Source organism: Thunnus maccoyii, chromosome 15 (genome assembly GCF_910596095.1).
Source record: "Thunnus maccoyii chromosome 15, fThuMac1.1, whole genome shotgun sequence".
In the NCBI taxonomy this organism is placed as follows: domain Eukaryota; kingdom Metazoa; phylum Chordata; class Actinopteri; order Scombriformes; family Scombridae; genus Thunnus; species Thunnus maccoyii.
Window position 1 is genome coordinate 29569432 of NC_056547.1, and position 18158 is coordinate 29587589.

Genomic DNA, 18158 nt, shown 5'->3' on the forward strand with positions numbered 1-18158 from the left:
ATTGAGCAAGAGTGCTTCAGCTGGCAGCTGTGAAACAGGCTACAATGTAATCCTTTGGGGCAACACCACCCCGTCAATGAATGCCCACTTGTTTTTGCCACTGACAGGCTCAGATTGTTAATATGAGTGTCTGACAACATTAGAGAAAGGAACATACAGAGAAATAAAGCATTTTTCGAGAGTTGAGTTGTTGTCAAAATCAGCTAAATATTCAGCCATGACAGAGTTGGAGAGAGGAGTACCGGGAAGAGTTTGTTGTGTTGGAGTACAGAAAATGTAGATTAGTGTTATCTAAAAGATTTCGGAAGTCATGGCTGAATATTTTGCTGATTTCAACAACATCTGTTCATACTGTTCAAACATCTGTTCACTATTCACACAAGAAATGTCAGGTATTTCTTCATTTTTTGTGATTGAACTCACATTGTGAATTGTGATTGATTTTCAACTCTTCACTGCTTTAATTTTAGCTGACACTTCAACCCAGTGTGTCATTTCCAACTACTCATCCTTTAAATAGTTTTATTTATACAATCACTTCCACTGTTTTAATCTATTTACCTTTCAACTTTCACTCGTACTCTTACAGTACTTCCACTTGAACTGTTGCTTCTACTCATTCATGTAATTCATCTTAAAATCTTGCTTCGACCATTTTTGGTGCTTAAACTTGTTAATTATTAACTTCAGCTTCTTTCAATGCTTCATCTTCTACTCTTGTTTTAGCTGCAACTTCAACTCTTTTGAGTGACTCATTCAGTTTTCAGAAATCCTGCCACCCTTCCTTTAAATCAGTCTTTCCACTTCATCTGCTGCTTCAACACCTTTCATTCCTTTTGCTGCTACTTTAATTTATGTTAATGCTAAACATCTATCTTTTTTAGTTGATAAAAATTCTGTGATCACTAAAACAGATTTAAATACTACTCCAACTCCCTCATATGATGCAACTTCCAATCTTGCATCTTGCTTTATCTTCTTAACATGCTTTAACCTCAACTCCCAGTTCATCTCCTTTTAGTGGTTAAACTCAATCTGCCACTTCAACTTTTCTGAGTGCTTCATCTTCAACTGTTTCCTTAATTCCTGCTCCATTCTCTTCACCTACTGCTACAACCCCGAAAATTACAGATTAATTATTAGTAAAAGTAATTAACTCGGTACAGCCTTCAGAGAGGTTCAGGAAACAAACGTTATATATTTTATTTCAGGATCTTGGAAGAACCAACACCATTTCATTTGATTCAGAAGATCCGTCAATCCCTTGCACTCAGCACTTAGTCCTCTTCCCCCCTTTTTATTCAAAGTATTTGTGTGGTGTCTTTCTCTCCTTTTCCTTTATTATTTTGGTATATTTCGTCATGAAATAAAGGGACAGGTTGACACATGCACTGTACCTCACCGAAAGGCTCACTGAGATAGTCTGTGTGCATACTAACTTCCACAAGCTGTAAAGACTGATAATGACACCTTGAGGTGGACGGGCAGTCCACGCCTTTACTTAAAGGGTTTGCCAGCTTTTATGCAAACAGTGTCACGGCTCTTGTCAATCAGATGTATTTATCTTTTTAATTTCGAATCCGGACTCGTGCTCCACACCTGTTGGAAGCGGTAATGCGCAATTTCGTTGTTTTACAATCTCAGTGTACAAGAAGAAGAAGAAGAACCGGAAGCAGCAGTTGCAGCCGGCTCTTAGAATACATCCATGGTCTATGGTCTGCTGAGGGACGGTGAACGGTTCTCCTATAATTTTCGCATTTAATCACCAAAACGTCGTACGCAATGAGGTAATTATATTTCAATTAATTTAACATTATATTCTATTCCTTTGAACAGTTTTATACAAGCAAAGTGTTGATTGTAGTCGTCATAGCTCAGGTGTCTGGTAGAGCGAGTAATGTTAGCGTAACATGAAGCTAGCTGCATGCATTGTTGGCTACTAACGTTACCTAAGATATTAGCGAGTTAGCAAATTTGGTGATTATTCCAATTGTGTTATCCCAGAACTATCATGTCTTACACGTGGAGGAAATTTTACCCTGACAGAGGTACTTTTAGAACAAACCACTTAGCTATCGTCATTTAGCTAACATTACCTAGCCAAACAGCTATAGCTGAATGAATGGATGTATTGTGTGTGTGTGTGTGTGTGTGTGTGTGTGTGTGTGTGTGTGTGTGTGTGTGTGTGTGTGTGTGTGTGTGTTTATGGGGGCGTAGCAGCTGAGGATGGAAGCAGGGGAAGGAAATAATACTAATCATTATTTCAAACATTAGCTTTGTGGAGTAAATGTACTTGAGCATTTCCGACATGTTGCTGTGTTTATGTCCAGAGGGGACCGCGGCAGGGGTCGGGGAGGCCGCTTTGGGTCCCGTGGAGGACTGGTCCAGGGGTGAGTTCAGACACTGAGCTGCTATCCGCTTGTATTCAGTAACATCCTGAGGGAATAAAAAGCCCATCTGGATCAGTGTATGGGTAGATTCAGCATAATCATGTTTTGTATCGAATTGAATAAACTTTATTTAACATAACATAAAACATTTTAACATAAAAACGGTATATAAAATAAAAATAACCAATAAAGTTAACAATGAACACATACAACAGACTCTCAATAAGCAACATAAATAAATATTTCATGGCCGAAACGAAGTAGGAAGCAGCAACATGCTTGTCTAGTGTTACCTATATACTATACTAAAGATTCACATAGTCCAACTATCCACCCAGTGTCCATCATACACAACGAAGTCATACATAATCAAACACTACCACATCAAGAATGTGAAAAAAAGAAAGCCAATAACAACGTCATCATTAGAGAGCTTCCTCATATCTCTACCTGGCAATCTCCTATATCTTTTTAAACTATGTGATATGTTTACTCTGATTTCTTCATCCAGATCATTCCACAAAGTCATCCCACAAATTGAAATACATGTACTTAAAAGATTAGTGCGAACACAGTGTTATTTCAAATTTAAATGTCCTCTTAAGTTACACCATTCACCTGCAGAGTCCAAGCCAATATTCACTTTTTGAAGACAGGGCAGCACACACCTTTAAAATTAGTTTGACAGCTGAAGGCCTAAGAAAATATAGCCTTCTTCACTTTCTTTTGACACTTTTCCATATTATTATATATACAATATTAACTTCTGTCCATACCCCCCACTACTACTTCAATGGGCAATAATGCCATCCAGTCATAACTGAAGCACCACATTATTTACATCAGATATTCTTTTATGATCACTGTTGCTGTCATTATTACTAAATACAAGCTGTTTGTTTTTTTCTTTTTGCTTGTTTAGGTACCGGCCGTTTGTCCCACACATCCCATTTGATTTTTATGTGGTGAGTAACATTTAGACAGGAACTTCAACACAGGGGGGTGTCTTTGCAGCCAAGGGGTGTAGGGTAGGAGGGTACAGGCTGCTTTGTTGAGTTGTTTTGGTATTGTAAAGACACTGGACAGAGATTCTGATACACCTTGTCTGAGTTTTTGATTCACATGGAGTTTATATTCTTTGTATGACAGTTCCTTTCATGTTGTGTGCCCTGTACCCACACCAAACTATATGGGCGAAAAAAAGCAAGTCTTTAGTCTGTTTCACCTCTGACCACAGCCACCCTCACTGATGTGTGGTTGTGTGTGTGCGGTCAGTGATGTGCTCTGTTGCAACTGTAACCACACTCAACAGTGAGAGTCACTGGGTTCACCTGTACATCAGTGCAGCAAGGTGAGAAGTTAAACCACTGGAAAAATAATAAATCCAGGGCGTGCTCAGCTGTGTGACTGATGTTCAGGAGACCATGTTATCCTAATTAAACTACCATCTTAGCCTACTTGTGTGACTAGGCTAGTAGTAAAGCAGACTGTTGTTTTTCACCAGTGTGAGATGGCCTTCCCCAGAGTGAAGCCTGCACCTGATGAGACGGCTTTCAGCGAGTGTCTGCTGAAGAGAAACCAGGACCTGAGCCCCACGCCTGCAGAGCAGGTCAGTCCACCGCATAACATTTAGTCTCACTCTGTTTTGTTTTGTTTTGTTCAGATTCACTGACAGAAACGTTGTTTGTTGGTCTCTTCCTGCGTTTAGTCCTCCATCTTGTCCCTGGTTACAAAAATCAACAATGTCATTGACAACCTGATTGTTGCTCCTGGCAACTTTGAAGTGGTGAGTCATGTTTCTGACACTATCTAACATCCTGAAGCTTATTATTGTAGTTCAGATCAATGTGGCATTTCATTGTTCATTTTTATATAGATGTATGTGACAAATATTGATTAGATTTGTTTCCTAGATAATCAGTCATGTCTAACTTCTGCTAAACCTGTAGATTCAGCAGAATCAGTGAATGGATGTGGAGCCTGTGAATAATGAGCTAGTTAATAACATCAGTGTGTTACATGTTAATAATAGTGTCCCTGTGTCTCTTCGTAGCAAATTGAAGAGGTACGTCAGGTGGGCTCTTACAAGAAGGGCACCATGACAACCGGACACAACGTTGCTGACCTGGTTGTAATCCTCAAGATCCTCCCAACATGTAAGTGATCAGTAGGAAGTGATGTCATCTGCTTAAATATTGAAGAGGTTATTACTATAACAATCCAAACTCCAAACAATCCAATCTTATTTCTGAACCTTTGGATGTGGTTGTCCTTGTCACTCAGATGATGACACATCAAAATGTTTGCAGCCAGTAAACAGTGCAGAGTGATGTCAGTGACGGTACAATTCATAGCCTGGCAATACAAATGATCGTTATTATAACAAATTTTGACATGTTCAGAGTCTCCAGATTCAGAAGGCTCCACTAGTGCACATGCTTCCATATGATGATACTAGTGCTGTCAATCTTTTTCTACAATCCAATTCTAATTTCATGCCTAATTTTAAATATTCAAATTTTTAATGCTCAAATTTAGCCTAGGTAGCAACACATTACCAGCCTCGGAAGCTAATGACCAGCCAAGCCAGTAGCTAGTCCAGTGGGTTGCTAGGTTACACACGAGTTACCACATTGGTTGAAGGACTAGTTGGCTTCTCATTCCCCACTGCCGGCCTCTCAACATCCAGCGCCACCTTTGGCCAGATCTGTAGCTGGCTTTAGCAAGGACATAGCCTCCACCAACTTCTCAGTAGTCTTAATTTTGTCCATTACCCTGCACCATACTCATCAACCAAACAACCATAGAGCTCTCCACTATGTCACTGAATCCTGACGTCTAGTTTTATACCGTCTTAGCACGTCTTTGGTAGCACCATTTCATTATTGACACAGTATCATGGCAGGGCTGTGAATAGTTAAAACTTTTTCCATACTAGTGCTGATATGATACCAACATGATATCTTTGTCCAGTGTCCTCCTTTGAGAAATTTAAAATGTTTTTTCGAGAGACGCTTTTCTTCTCATTTAACAAAAAAAGCCAAAGATCTCAATTGTTGTTTAAATACTTCATAAAAAGTCAAAAACTGGCAAAAGTATGATTTTGATTAAGAAGTGTCCAACAGATCTTTGTAACCTGGAGCCTCCGCTAACCTGAACTTGAGAACCCATGAGGACTAGATTGTAGCTTCTACCTTGTGTTCCACTTAGTTAAACCAAAATGTCTCAGATATCCATCATAGAAAAGACAACACTGTATTTTCACACTGGGACAAACGTCGTCACCTTTATGTGCTGTTTGGTGGGCAGTGCAGTTCAGTTGTGGGGCAGATAACAATGGGGCAAAAAAGTGTTTGACAGAACGGAACAGAGAGAGAACATGAGACCGTCTCCAGACCAGCTGTCCAGAGCCAGGTGCGTCCCTCTGGACAGACTGCTGCCCTGAAGTGTCTGCGTCTCTCTCTGCTCCATAATGTTGTTGCTTGATTCTCTCCTTTAATCCCATGACAGAGAGATCATCATTTCTGAGTGATACAGCATTTGTTTACTGTCCCACTACTAGAGGCTTACTGCTGGAAATGTAATATGATTTTCAAATGTCATGTCAGTGAGAAGTGTCATTAAGAAAGTAACGTTGTCCCCCAACACTGCACACAATCTATAGTTTACACCGTAGACAGCATAACACATCAAGTCAGATATTTAGAATCAGAGTCACCTGTGTATTGATCTAAACACATGTCCTGTATTGTTAATTGCAGTGTTACAAACCAGCAGTCATATAATGTATCTTACATCATACAGATGATGAGGTTTCTTTTTGTCGTTTCCAGTGGAGGCAGTCGCTGCTCTCGGCAACAAGGTAGTGGAGACCCTTCGCACACAGGACCCTACTGAAGGTATACCACGCTGAGGGCTTGATGACTTTCTCAACATTGCTTTAAGTGAACAGGATCATGTAACAGATGAGCTCCTGTGAACACAGTTTGTCTAGCTGATATGTAATCAGGTTCAGCTGAACTGTCCACAGTAAAGAAAGGAATTTCATGAGTGACATTGTTTCATTTAAATCACGAGTGTCTGTTATAATAACTCCTGCTAATTGTCTGAAAACACTTTGTATTTGACAAGAGTTAAGTGGTGAATTGATCATGAATGTAACGTGAGGCTGGTGGATACTGACTGTGTTTATCTGCTGGCGTCAGTGCTTTCTATGCTGACCAATGAGACGGGCTTTGAGATCAGTTCAGCTGACGCTACTGTCAAGATCCTCATCACCACCGTCCCGCCCAACCTGCGCAAGCTGGACCCTGAGCTGCACTGTACGAGCTCACACACACACATACAAACACACACACACGGCCGATTTATTACTTTTGAAGCTGCCAGTGCTGCAGGTTCATTCCATGCGTCAGTGTCTTATTCTCTTTTTCTTGTTTCCTCAGTGGACATCAAGGTGCTGCAGAGCGCTCTCGCTGCCATCCGACACGCTCGCTGGTTTGAAGAAAACGCCTCTCAGTCCACGTGAGGAAGTCTCTTTTAACTCTCATTGGCTGCTGTTTTCATTAGCAGAGCTGATCCATGCACAGCTGTGAGTGTCTCTCTGAATTTATTGGATTATTTGATGTTGATAATCTTCAGGGTCAAAGTTCTGATCCGCCTGCTGAAGGACCTGAGGCTGCGTTTCCCTGGGTTTGAACCTCTCACTCCCTGGATCCTGGACCTGCTGGTAAGACCACAAGTCTGCTGCTTCACACTTCACGAGCCTTGAATGGTATACTGGACAGGTATTATATATTGGTGTATGTACGGCATCAGTGATGAGGTCATAGTGGTGAGGCTGGTGTTCTATTGTGTTCCAGGGCCACTCTGCAGTGATGAACAACCCATCCAGACAGCCTCTCTCTCTGAACGTGGCCTACAGGTTGGTCCCCGCTCACCTCTGTCTCACATCTGTACAGGTGCTGGGGGCGTGGCCTTGTCTCTAAAGCTTTGTGTGGGACTCATATGTGATGTGTTTTTTGAAGGCGCTGCCTGCAGATGCTGGCTGCTGGTCTCTTCCTGCCCGGCTCTGTGGGCATCACCGACCCCTGTGAGAGTGGAAACTTCAGAGTCCACACAGTCATGACTCTAGAACAGCAGGTAGGTCTGGTCCTGGGATTTAGATTACAATACTCCTTTAAAGTTCTACTAAACTGAGGACGCCCTGGTATGACTGGTGGTCTCATCAGCTGATGTGTGTTTATAACCTAGGTCCCAGAGTTGTGGTTGCATTGATGTAGGGGACAACTGTGTCCTCAAAAACCCACCATGGATCATAATATATTTGATTTATAGAATACATCAGAAGTGTTTCATGAACCTAACGACAGTGTGATGATGATGATGATGATGTTGAGTTTCTGTGTGTTTGTGCAGGACATGGTGTGTTTCACAGCTCAGACACTGGTGAGGGTTCTGTCTCATGGAGGTTACAGGAAGATCCTCGGCCTGGAGGGAGACGCCAGCTGTAAGAGAATCTCATTCTTCAGTGTGAGGCGTATAGCATCTCTATGAGACCATGTTTTCATTTTGGAGATTTAAGCAATCAGCCAAATATCTGCACAGTTGGTCGTCTTTTTATGTCGTGGCTGTGATCTCTTTCAAACGCAACTTCAGTATAAATGCTGCTGTGTCATACTGGAGGAGTGTTTCTAATATTTTTATATTAACTGTGCAATCGCTGTCACAGACCTGGCTACAGAGATGTCTACATGGGACGGTGTGATCGTCACCCCGTCAGAGAAAGCTTATGAGAAACCTCCGGAGAGGAAGGAGGAGGAAGATGAAGCTCTGGAGGAGGGAGGAGATGGAGAGGATGAGAGCATGGAGACCCAGGAGTGATGAAGAGTTCAGGTTGGTGACATCTGCACACACTCATAGTTGTGATAATGGATAGATTTCTATGAAGGAACACAAAATCAAACATTAATTTTCACTTCAGTACTTTCACACCTTAAGTTTGGTTAAAACAAACTCTGGTGTGTTTGTTAGTTTAGTGTGTTTTGTTCATTCTGAAAGCTGTCAGTCAAACTCTGATACGGACTAAACACCTTTTCGGGTGGTCTGTCAGCTTTCAAGTGGTCAGCAAACAGACCAGTCACAGTATTTTGTGATGGTAGATGTGTGATTGTAGCATAAATTCAAAATGATGAGGGTGGTTATGGTTATGATGGGTTCATATATAACACAGTTGCTCTGATCTCTCCACAGTAAACTTTGGAAAGCTTATTGGAGTCCCTTCAGCTCAGCCGTCATGTGTCACCTGGACAGAAAGGCCTGTTGTTCCACCTGACAGCCGCTGGTCCCGTGATGTGTTGAGAAGGACAGACACCATTCACTGTCAGTTTTTATGTTGTTTTTACTTTGAGTTTTCACCTCTCCTTTGTTACAGTCAAGAGGGACTGAATAAATGTGTTTTTTTTTTATTTATCTTGAGTGTTGTTCTGTGTGTCAGAATGAAAGCAGATGAAACAGACTGTGCAGTCAGTCCAGCCACATATAAGCTCTTTATTGCAGGCAGAAATATCAACAACAAAATCAAACTTGTCAACAAGTTGGACCACAACAAAGGTCCACAAATGAGAACATTCAGTAGGTGTTGACTGACAGATATGGATGAGTAGAAGCATTCCATCATGTAGTCCAGTCAGAATGGTAAAGATACAGGCAGTGATAGTGATATTTCAGCTTCTAATTTAGAAAATAATGTTTTGATATTAGAAAATATGTATTTGCGTTAAATAGAACTCATCTATGCTTTCTCAATCTTCAATTCATAAACTAACAAACTATGTCTGTAGGTCTGTTCCTGAAGCTTCTTTCAAATGGGAAAGTGGTTTTTAAATGCTGAACCGTTGATCCGCCTCACACTGACACTACTAACTAACCCAGTGTGACATAGGACTCACAGAAGAGAAACAAGTTCATTCAGATCAGTGACAGAAGGCTGAGAAATGACCATTTTTGACTTCAGTAGTGATTTTGCACAAGGACGGCTGATATTTTATGGGAGAATCTTGAGGGATACATGACTGACCACCAGTGGATGATATATTAGCTGATGGTAGACGATGATAATTGAAAATGATATTTTTGCTACCACTAGTGGTACTGTGTTTGGCCTTCATACTCTTAATACTGTAGCAGCAGCTCTGAACAGAGTTGTAGAACCACTTCACTCCATGCAAGTCAGATACAAGGTACTGCTTCCTTAAAACATCAGCTCCACAACTCACTGAACTCATCTGTAACAATCAGGGACAGCTGCTGTGACTGCCTCTTCAGAGTACAAGCATGAAGTAACCTATTGAACAACATGATCTGTCTTCCATCCTCTGAGCAACTCCTACATGCTGTGGTCCCTCGAGACTCTCCCCATCTTATATAAAATTATTTGGACATTTCTTCTTTTGCCGACATCTGAGAACACACATTCAGTCACAAAAAAAATCAACCAGTTAAAAGATTCATGTTGCATCCTTAATCTCCTCCCAGCTCACTGCAGATGTTTTTACACCTGTTTCAGTGAGGTGCTGGCCTCTTAAGTAGAAAGATGAAGAGCTGCAGATATAACTGCTGAGATGTTGATTAATAAGACTTCTAAAACAAGACTGCATCAGAGTTATGCATGTACAGTAGAGTCAGGGGTATGCACCTTCCTGATGATAGCAGAGACATTACAGTGTCATTTCAGTAGTAGTTCTGTTATTACTGACTGCTACTACAGGAAATAATTAATTAATTAGATTTCCTTCCAAAAGCTCATCAGATTATTCTTGAGGCCCAGAACAAGTCAACAGTATTTTAACATCGTTTTAGTTTTTAGACACTTCACACTGAAAGTCTTAATATAGAATTTCTACTGTAAATGTATTAGTTTTGTCAAGATTATAAGGCCTTCAATGGATGTTCTGGTTGTCTGTGGACAATGTGTGTTTTTATTATTACATGTTTTATTCAGAAAACTAAATCTATAGTGAGATTGTGTTGACTCTATGGTGGGGGTGAGAGGAATGGTACCACATGTCACTCCTTACAAGTTTCTCTTTAAATGAAATATAGGCTTTACCTTCAAACTACATATCATGTTCCTGCATCTCTATCTCACAGGACTGAAGCAGATCAATAACAAAAAAACTAAATTTCATGGTCACCGGTTGTCATTTGTCATTTTGATTGGTTGCTGAACACCAAGAGGGTGGGTCTTATTTAATATGAGCCAGTTGGAGAGCAGATGCCAATGAGGAGGCAAAGAACACGAGAGAGCAGAGCTGCTTCTGATGAGACTGTAATGACTGATGAGCCTCATAACTCAGGGGTTTTTGGTTCTGTCTGTTAACATAATGAAGTTAAAAACACGAGAAGAGGATCAGAGCGGGCTGGGCCAATCACACGGTGACAGATAGTGATGCAGGACTGTCAGGGTCAAGGCCTTGCTTTGTGAGAGTGAGAGACAATAAGGACAAGCAGTGGGCTCTGTGCAGCATCACCACACTTCTTCTCTTCAGTCTGAAGCGTAGCTGGAACTGTGGTCCAGCAGACATGCAGGTCAGTAACCAGCTGAGTTGTTAATCAGTGAATGCGGTATGTGATGCTGAGTAAAAGAAGCTCCTCATGGATCCACCCTGTCGGTTATTTTGAGGGACATTTCAAGGATTTTGATGTCCTGCCACCTATTTCAAAACAAAATCCCACCAGCAGCTGCTGTCTTCACAGAATGATGAGTCTGTTAACTGTTAGATTCTGATTCAGTCCTCCCTTTAGCTCCTCAGATGTGACCCTCATCTGTGTTTCAGTGTTCATGGCTTGAGTTTGAGCCAAGGGTGTACCATGGTGAGGATGGAGAGGACAGAGGAGGCCAGGCCACACGCCCCGACAAAGCCTGTCCCCGTGGGGTAAATCCCCAGCCGATCCAGCGGGATGAAGATATCACAACTGTTCTTCAGCAGGTCCAACAGCAGCGGCGGGTTACTGTACAGCACCGTCACCAGCAGGTGAAGCTGTCTGCGCAGCCACGCTGACATCATGGGCAGGGCGACGGCGGCCGGAGCGGCGGGTGAGGAGGAGGAGGAGGACAGATCATCAGAGGGCTGGGTGGTGGTGCTGGGGTAGGGTGAGGGTGGTGATTTGGTGGCTCTGTAACGTGCTTCACACTCCATGAGGAGATGGAGCTCGTACACGTCTCGGGTCAGGTTGAGGATCAGAGCAAAGAGGTAGTACCTGCAAGTTTTAAGCAAATGTTCAAGCACACAGTTGAACAAATTCAAATCTTTCAGCATGTATGATCTTATGAAAACAACACTATGAAACTTATGTTACTGTGTCATTACACTGAAAAGTGTCACATCAGCTTCAGCTCAAAGGGTTACTGGTTATCTGACAAAGAGCCATAGATGCATTTGTTGTGAAAACGTACACATAAAACATAAGAAAAAAAACTAACTGACCTGAAAGATCTCTGACTCCACTTGTGCTGGTCCAGTTTAGAGATGAGGCCTGTTTTTCCAGCCCACAGGACATTATCACAGGCAAAGTACATGGCTCTGTTGAGGTGGCTGATGGTGAGGCAGAGCTTCAGCACACTGTCAGAGAGGTGTATGGCCCTCTTCGCTGCCTCCAGTGCCTCCACAGAGTTTCCCAAACGCAGCACTGCGTGACACAAACACACATCAGTTGTAACTTCTCAGCATTGTTACGTAGGAAAAAAAAAACAGTCAAACGAGCTGGTTCACTCACACTTTCTTGTCAGGCTCATATGTGCTTCCAGCTGACTGACAGTTTTGCGAAGTTCACCTGCTGCCCCTCCTTTCTGCAGTGTGTAGCCCAGCAGAGTGCAGGCATACTGGGCAGCCCTGTGACAGGACAACACACATGATCAATGAGCAAACCACAGCTTCCAGAATAATTCATGTAAGATGACGGAGACCTGGCCACACAGTTGAATTTTTATACATCATTTAGGGAAGCAGACTCACTGTGATGAGTGTCAAGAACTCATTCATCTCTTATAAAAAACAAACTCAAGTCTGGTTTAATAACTAAATGTTAGTGATTTTACAGTACAATACAGAATCTACACATCAAACACAGACCATAGCGATTCATAATGAAGAAAATGGGGATCCAATGACAAAAGTTATGGTCACGACCAGAGTGGCACATATATAATATGATATGGCATATAAAATAATGACATTCAATTGAACACTTAACACTTAAACAAAGACAAAGAGCGCAGGAAACAAATGTAAATGTGTAAGATGCAACATTATATTCATGTATTTCTGGGTCTATAAACTTATTAGCTTTTATTTTATTTAAGTGCTCAAACTTCCAGTGCATTTAGAAAACACGTATGTGTTAAGCTGGAATTTTGTGTTGACATTCAGAAATGTGCAATAACTGCAGCTCACACTGTTACACTGTGGTCAATGATATGTGCCTGCTCAACTCTTCACTATCACTCGTAAGGCCTGAGATGAAGCCAAGCCTGAAAACTCATCAAAAAGTCAAAAAAGTATATAATAAAGCAAGTCAGAACAACTTAGTTAGTTGAAAGTGTTATCTCTGTAGGGTAGCAACGTTCATCACTGTGCGTAAAGTTTTTTACTCATTTGTTTATAAGTTGTCTAACGTGACTTTAATTAAGCTAGCAGAGATGTAGCTAACTAGCAAACTTTGACTACTTTAGCTACATTAACATTTGCAGCTACAGTGAGGTTTCAAACGTTATTGTTAATAAAAGCCATAACATTACCTAATAATTCTCTCCTTTGCTTGGCTCTGGGCGTTAAAGCGAACCCAAGAGTCCATACTAGCTTGTTGTTGTTGGCCTGTCACACTGCTAGCTAGTTAGCTGTCAATCTGCTAACTGTTAATGTCAGCTGCTCTTCAGCTGCTAGCTAGCAGCTAGATGTTGCTAATAATGAAGCTGACGGCTAGTGCTTTCAAAACTACAATTTTGAGGAGAATTGTAAGCACAGAAGAGCTCAACGGTCTATTTACTATCTCGTTTTGCTCGCACACGAATGTGACTCTTCCGAGTCTGTCCTTCTTCTTCCTCTTGATGTCTATTTGCGGTTGGCAAACAACGAAATATTGCATTACCGCCACTCACTGGTTGAGTGTGGATCAACTAATTCAGGCTAACATGCTGTTATCAGGCTAAAATAATCCTGTTCTTTCTCATCCAGCTAATTTGAATCTTTCTTTCAAGATTGATTTAAGGGCAATAGAATTATGGAATAAGTCTCATTTATTTGTTTTCCTACATTGTTGCTGCTGTTATTTTATTCTAAATTGTGCTGACATTTTCTTTACTGTCAGATATTGGCAGTAAGTGTGGTTAGACTGATTGATGTTGCCATGAAAATGAGACTTATTAAACAGCTTAAAATATCTTTACTTCCATAAACATATCTCAATAAAGTGACATCTGTCATTAATCATTTAATAAGTTTTATGTTAAATTAAATGTCTTTAATTTAGACCAATTAAGAATCTTTGCGTTGAGTTTATGTCTTCTCGCTCACAGTATCTCAAACTAAATTTGAAATGGTTACTTTTTAGTGTACAAACTTTGTTTTGTTGTATATTTAATGATGTTTAAATATAGGTAACTCTTCATTATAAAATATAATTGAGAAAATTGGTCTTGGTCATGATCCAGCTAACTGCTAACTGTTTATTGACTGCTAGCTGTCAATAAACTGCACCTTTTCAGGTTTGTTTTAAGGACTTGTTGCTATGACAACAGTTCCAGATCAATTATAAACCAGTTTCAAAGAACCAAAAAGTCTAGATTTATGTCAAATCAATATAACAGATAATATTCTTCTTAAAAATCTCCCATAAATCAAAGTTTAATTGAATCGCTGAATCAGATCTTTTCTCTCAGCTTCATTTCTTTGACAGTGAAGCATCACATGTTCTAAAGTCTCTTCTCCACAAAAGTCCTATCTTCCTGTATTATGTTCTATTTTAAATAATGTGCTGTTTATGTCCTGTATGACCAAATCTGACTCTGGATATTATTGTCTCTTCTGCTTCTTCTCATATATATACATATATTCCAAGATGGAAACACTCTAATATAACATATGTTTCTTCCTCTTTAGGCTTACCAGCTTTACAAGTGCACTAAAAAATAGTTCAATCAACAGTATGACTGCTCCTAAACCTGGATTACCAACTTGGCACAGCTACACAAATGTCCTGGTGTCATGTGGGATGAAGCAGGTGGACCCAAACGCAGACACTGTACCAGTAGGTAACAGTGAAATAACAAAATTGCTTGAGCAGGCAGATGGTGAGATGGAGGCTGGCTGGTGTTAGGGCTGAGGTCAGGGGGAGGAATCTGGGAAAAGGCTCGGTAGAGAGAATCCCAAGGATGAGAGCCTTGACTTGGCGGGCTCGGCAGGCAGACAAGGCAAGCAGGTAGGTAATCCTGGTGTAAGGCAAGCTGCAGGCCGGCAAACAACAAAGGCACTGGTTGTCTGTGCAGTCTTCTTGTAGTGGAGTGGTGATGACAGACAGGTGAGCTGATTCTTTGATTATTTTTTTGTTCCTGTTTTGTATCAAATCTATATTGTTTTAGTTTATATTGGGGTATATATTAAATCAAATCCACACAAACTGACTGACCCACAGAAAACCTGGGAGCAGGCAGCATTATTCCAGCAGTGAACTTCTGGTTCTTGTAAGAATCACATCAAAACAGATGCATCTCTGTCTCTGTGCAGGAACCCAGCGATCTCTGTACATCTTCATTCTCTTCTTCTTTATTTACTGAAACTACATTTGGATGTTTTGCAATAACTATTAAAACAGATGAGAAAGGCTTCTTCAATAAATGATCTTGAATTTCTACCTCAGGGTGGATTAACATCTCATGCATTATATAAGCATGGCCCGACTCACCACTTCATACGTTCTGGACATGTCTGTCCTCAGCAGAGTTTTCAGTCTTCCGATGACTGTAATTCTTCAATGTCACATTCAGTTTAACTATTTGACTGCCATCTTCAGTATTCCCCCACATGAACTGTAGTCAAGATTTTGTTCTTCACACTCAATATAAAATATTTAGGGGAAGTCTTCACTGGCTCATAGCAGGTCAGGATTAATATACTCTTATAACCAGACAACTTTGTGTGAGCAGTATGAGTGACAACATCACAATTCAAAGGTCCACTTGCAAGCTTTTTGGAGTTTTCAAACGCAGCTTGAGGTCTTCTTTAGTGAAAGAAGATGGCTCAGGTGTTGACCTTTAACCTCTTTCCAATCGATGCTGTGAGTTGTTTTGTTCTGGTGTTGACAGACAGCTGATGTCTGTTCCCTCAGTCTCTTGTCCCGGGTCCTTGCTGTTTCACTGATGTTCCCCTCAGATGACATCTCCAGTCTCACTCGGTCTTAAGCGTGAACCAGCAGAGAAGTTAAGGTGTTTAATGGTCTCCTGATGTAAAGTCTCATCATCCATCTTGTGCAACAGCTGGCCCTGAGTGCCCCACTGCTCCCACTAACTGACAAGATGTTCTGCTCCATGTAAGATGGTAACTTTGCATTTATATGTTCTGAGATGTTCTTTCTGGACTTTACCACTAGAGAGGAGTCCTGCTTGTGAGGTTAGGCCTAATCTTGTCTTCCTATCATCTATTCAGCATTTATCACACACTGAACTCCATATTTCATTAGGAAGGCTTTTATTGATAATGAGTTACATAATGCATTGAAACCATTGGGCTGCCATAAGCTCCACTATATGTATAACACAAGCATTGTTTGTAACCTCCAGCACACTCTTAAAACACTTGGTATGGAAAATGATCACTAATGACAGCGAAATACCTGTACTGTATGTGTATGGCCTATATCTGCACCCATGGTAGATTTCAATATTTGTAGTTTAATAAGTCTTTTTTTCATTATAGGTGATAAGCATGAGGTAAGCGTTTCATTTCTTCTTCCTCTGAGAGTCATCTAGCATCATACTGATGTATGTGTGTTCATGTCAAGGCTCTAGGTCGAGTTTCAGAGGAGGAGAAACACAGTGAAGTCAGTGTCTTTAGTTTGTTTCTATAAAAAACTAAACATGTAAATACATAATGGTGCATTTATATGCATTGACATCAATCTCACAAATAACACATGGAAACTCCAGGGACAAAAATAGGATTCTGAGAAGTGAGGGACTTTATGTCCATGGTTCATGTAGAACATCAGTGAAGCATGTTTGTGTTTCTCTGTAAAACAGATTCAATTATCAACTAGTAGCAAGACTTCATCAACAATGTTTGTATAAATATGACAATGTCATATGTTTATTTTATTTTAATATACAGTCCACATTACAAGAGCAGCACATATTTACAATAAAATACCTACAAGATTAAAAAAACAATACTCTAGCCAAATGAAATTCTTTAGTACATATTTTCTATATTAAGTGTCAGAATAAACATGTTCCATGTTTTATGTAAGGGATGATGTATATATATTTTCTGATTGTGTCACCATTTGGACACTGAACAAAATTCACAAGGACATTAAAAATAGATAAATGATAAATGTATCATCAGTGGTTTTGGTATGGGATGAAATCAGATTTTGTCCAGAAATGTTTTACATTTTGTCCTCCTACCTCATATTGTAAGAAATGACAAAGAGAATTCATAAAATATTTGGATATTTAACCCAAAACTGTTTAGAAAATTGTGGTGCCATTTCATTTTTTTTTCTCCAATATGTAAATAGGACTTGTCATTTTCCAACACACCCTGGCTGGCATTTGACCTCCCTCTGACTCCTCAACTATGTGCAAGACTCTAATAAAGAAAAGCACCAGGACAGTAAAGCAGTAAAGCAGTATGTTTATCCAGCCGTCCCTGGACAGTGATGAGGCCCATCACAGCTACCAAGGCTCACAACAACTACTGCCAACATTCTACCCAGAATGCAGCACTCCTAAAGGAAGAGATATGTAATGGATAAGTACGGACTGTTACAAAAGTCTATGGTAACTGCAGCTTCAACTCACATCACTATGATTAATACTGTTGTTCCTCTTAGTGGTATGATGATGCTTATTACTTACTGCAGCATACAGTAAGTAATAAGCAGTAATCAAAGAATCATCTTCAAAAAATGGACAAACAAAAACAATCTTAACTCACTTACTAGCTTTTTTCAGAGCTTTCGACCACCTCTCACAGTCATCATTGGCAGATGGAGGTTGCTCACTCTTCTTTATGATTATCACTACTTCTCCTACTGCAATGTCCATCTGACTAAACTCCATCCACTGACAAAGACTGTAAGATGTGGTTGAAAGGTCTGGAAAAATCTATTTAGTAGATCTTGAATTGTTTTGTTAAACAGACATGGTGCAGAACCACTTGAGTCTGGGCTGGGGAGGGGGAGGGGGGGGGATACTAGTTTAACTGACTGCTACACATCAGCTGCACACCATCTACATCACACATGAAATATGTATAAAGAGAGGTGTTGTCTCTGTTTACAATGAAGATACTTATCGCTATTTAATGCATTTACTTTGGTCCATGCACAAAGCCATAGAGGCAGTCATGCCTGGAGTGTGGGCGTGTTAAGATGCAGCAGCACATTCAAACCAGGCGCCTGTCCTATTTGAGAAGGCTCAGAACTGTGTGGGCTGTCAGATGTGTGTTTACATTGGAATCACAAGGACTGCATCGATCAGCTGAAGTATTT

General features: G+C 40.6%; 2 protein-coding genes across 2 annotated transcripts; one reads left to right on the top strand and one right to left on the bottom strand.

Moving 5' to 3' along the window:
- The first annotated feature begins 1663 nt into the window (after positions 1-1663).
- Positions 1664-8861, top strand: ilf2 (interleukin enhancer binding factor 2). Its single transcript, XM_042435765.1, has 15 exons — positions 1664-1787; positions 2331-2390; positions 3313-3355; positions 3895-3999; positions 4099-4176; positions 4444-4546; positions 6224-6289; positions 6596-6712; positions 6836-6914; positions 7032-7119; positions 7253-7314; positions 7418-7532; positions 7809-7899; positions 8122-8285; positions 8643-8861. Exons 1-14 carry the CDS (start codon positions 1783-1785, stop codon positions 8271-8273), a joined length of 1164 nt encoding a protein of 387 aa, XP_042291699.1. The 5' UTR covers positions 1664-1782; the 3' UTR covers positions 8274-8285; positions 8643-8861.
- Positions 8862-8910: 49 nt separating this feature from the next.
- pex11b (peroxisomal biogenesis factor 11 beta) lies at positions 8911-13565 on the bottom strand. Its single transcript, XM_042435766.1, has 4 exons — positions 13189-13565; positions 12168-12283; positions 11879-12080; positions 8911-11651 (listed from the first exon to the last, which is right to left on the bottom strand). Exons 1-4 carry the CDS (start codon positions 13242-13244, stop codon positions 11231-11233), a joined length of 795 nt encoding a protein of 264 aa, XP_042291700.1. The 5' UTR covers positions 13245-13565; the 3' UTR covers positions 8911-11230.
- Between the last annotated feature and the right edge of the window lie 4593 nt (positions 13566-18158).

Bases quoted from the DNA above. Each gene is read 5' to 3' on its own strand.
- ilf2 (XM_042435765.1), top strand. The intron at 4,177-4,443 runs GTGAGTCATGTT...GTCTCTTCGTAG, and splicing joins CTCCTGGCAACTTTGAAGTG to CAAATTGAAGAGGTACGTCA. The intron at 7,900-8,121 runs GTAAGAGAATCT...TCGCTGTCACAG, and splicing joins CCTGGAGGGAGACGCCAGCT to ACCTGGCTACAGAGATGTCT.
- pex11b (XM_042435766.1), bottom strand. From the start codon at position 13,244: ATGGACTCTTGGGTTCGCTTTAACGCCCAGAGCCAAGCAAAGGAGAGA. The intron at 12,284-13,188 runs GTAATGTTATGG...GTCCTGTCACAG, and splicing joins GCAAAGGAGAGAATTATTAG to GGCTGCCCAGTATGCCTGCA. The intron at 11,652-11,878 runs GTCAGTTAGTTT...TAAAACTTGCAG, and splicing joins TGGAGTCAGAGATCTTTCAG to GTACTACCTCTTTGCTCTGA.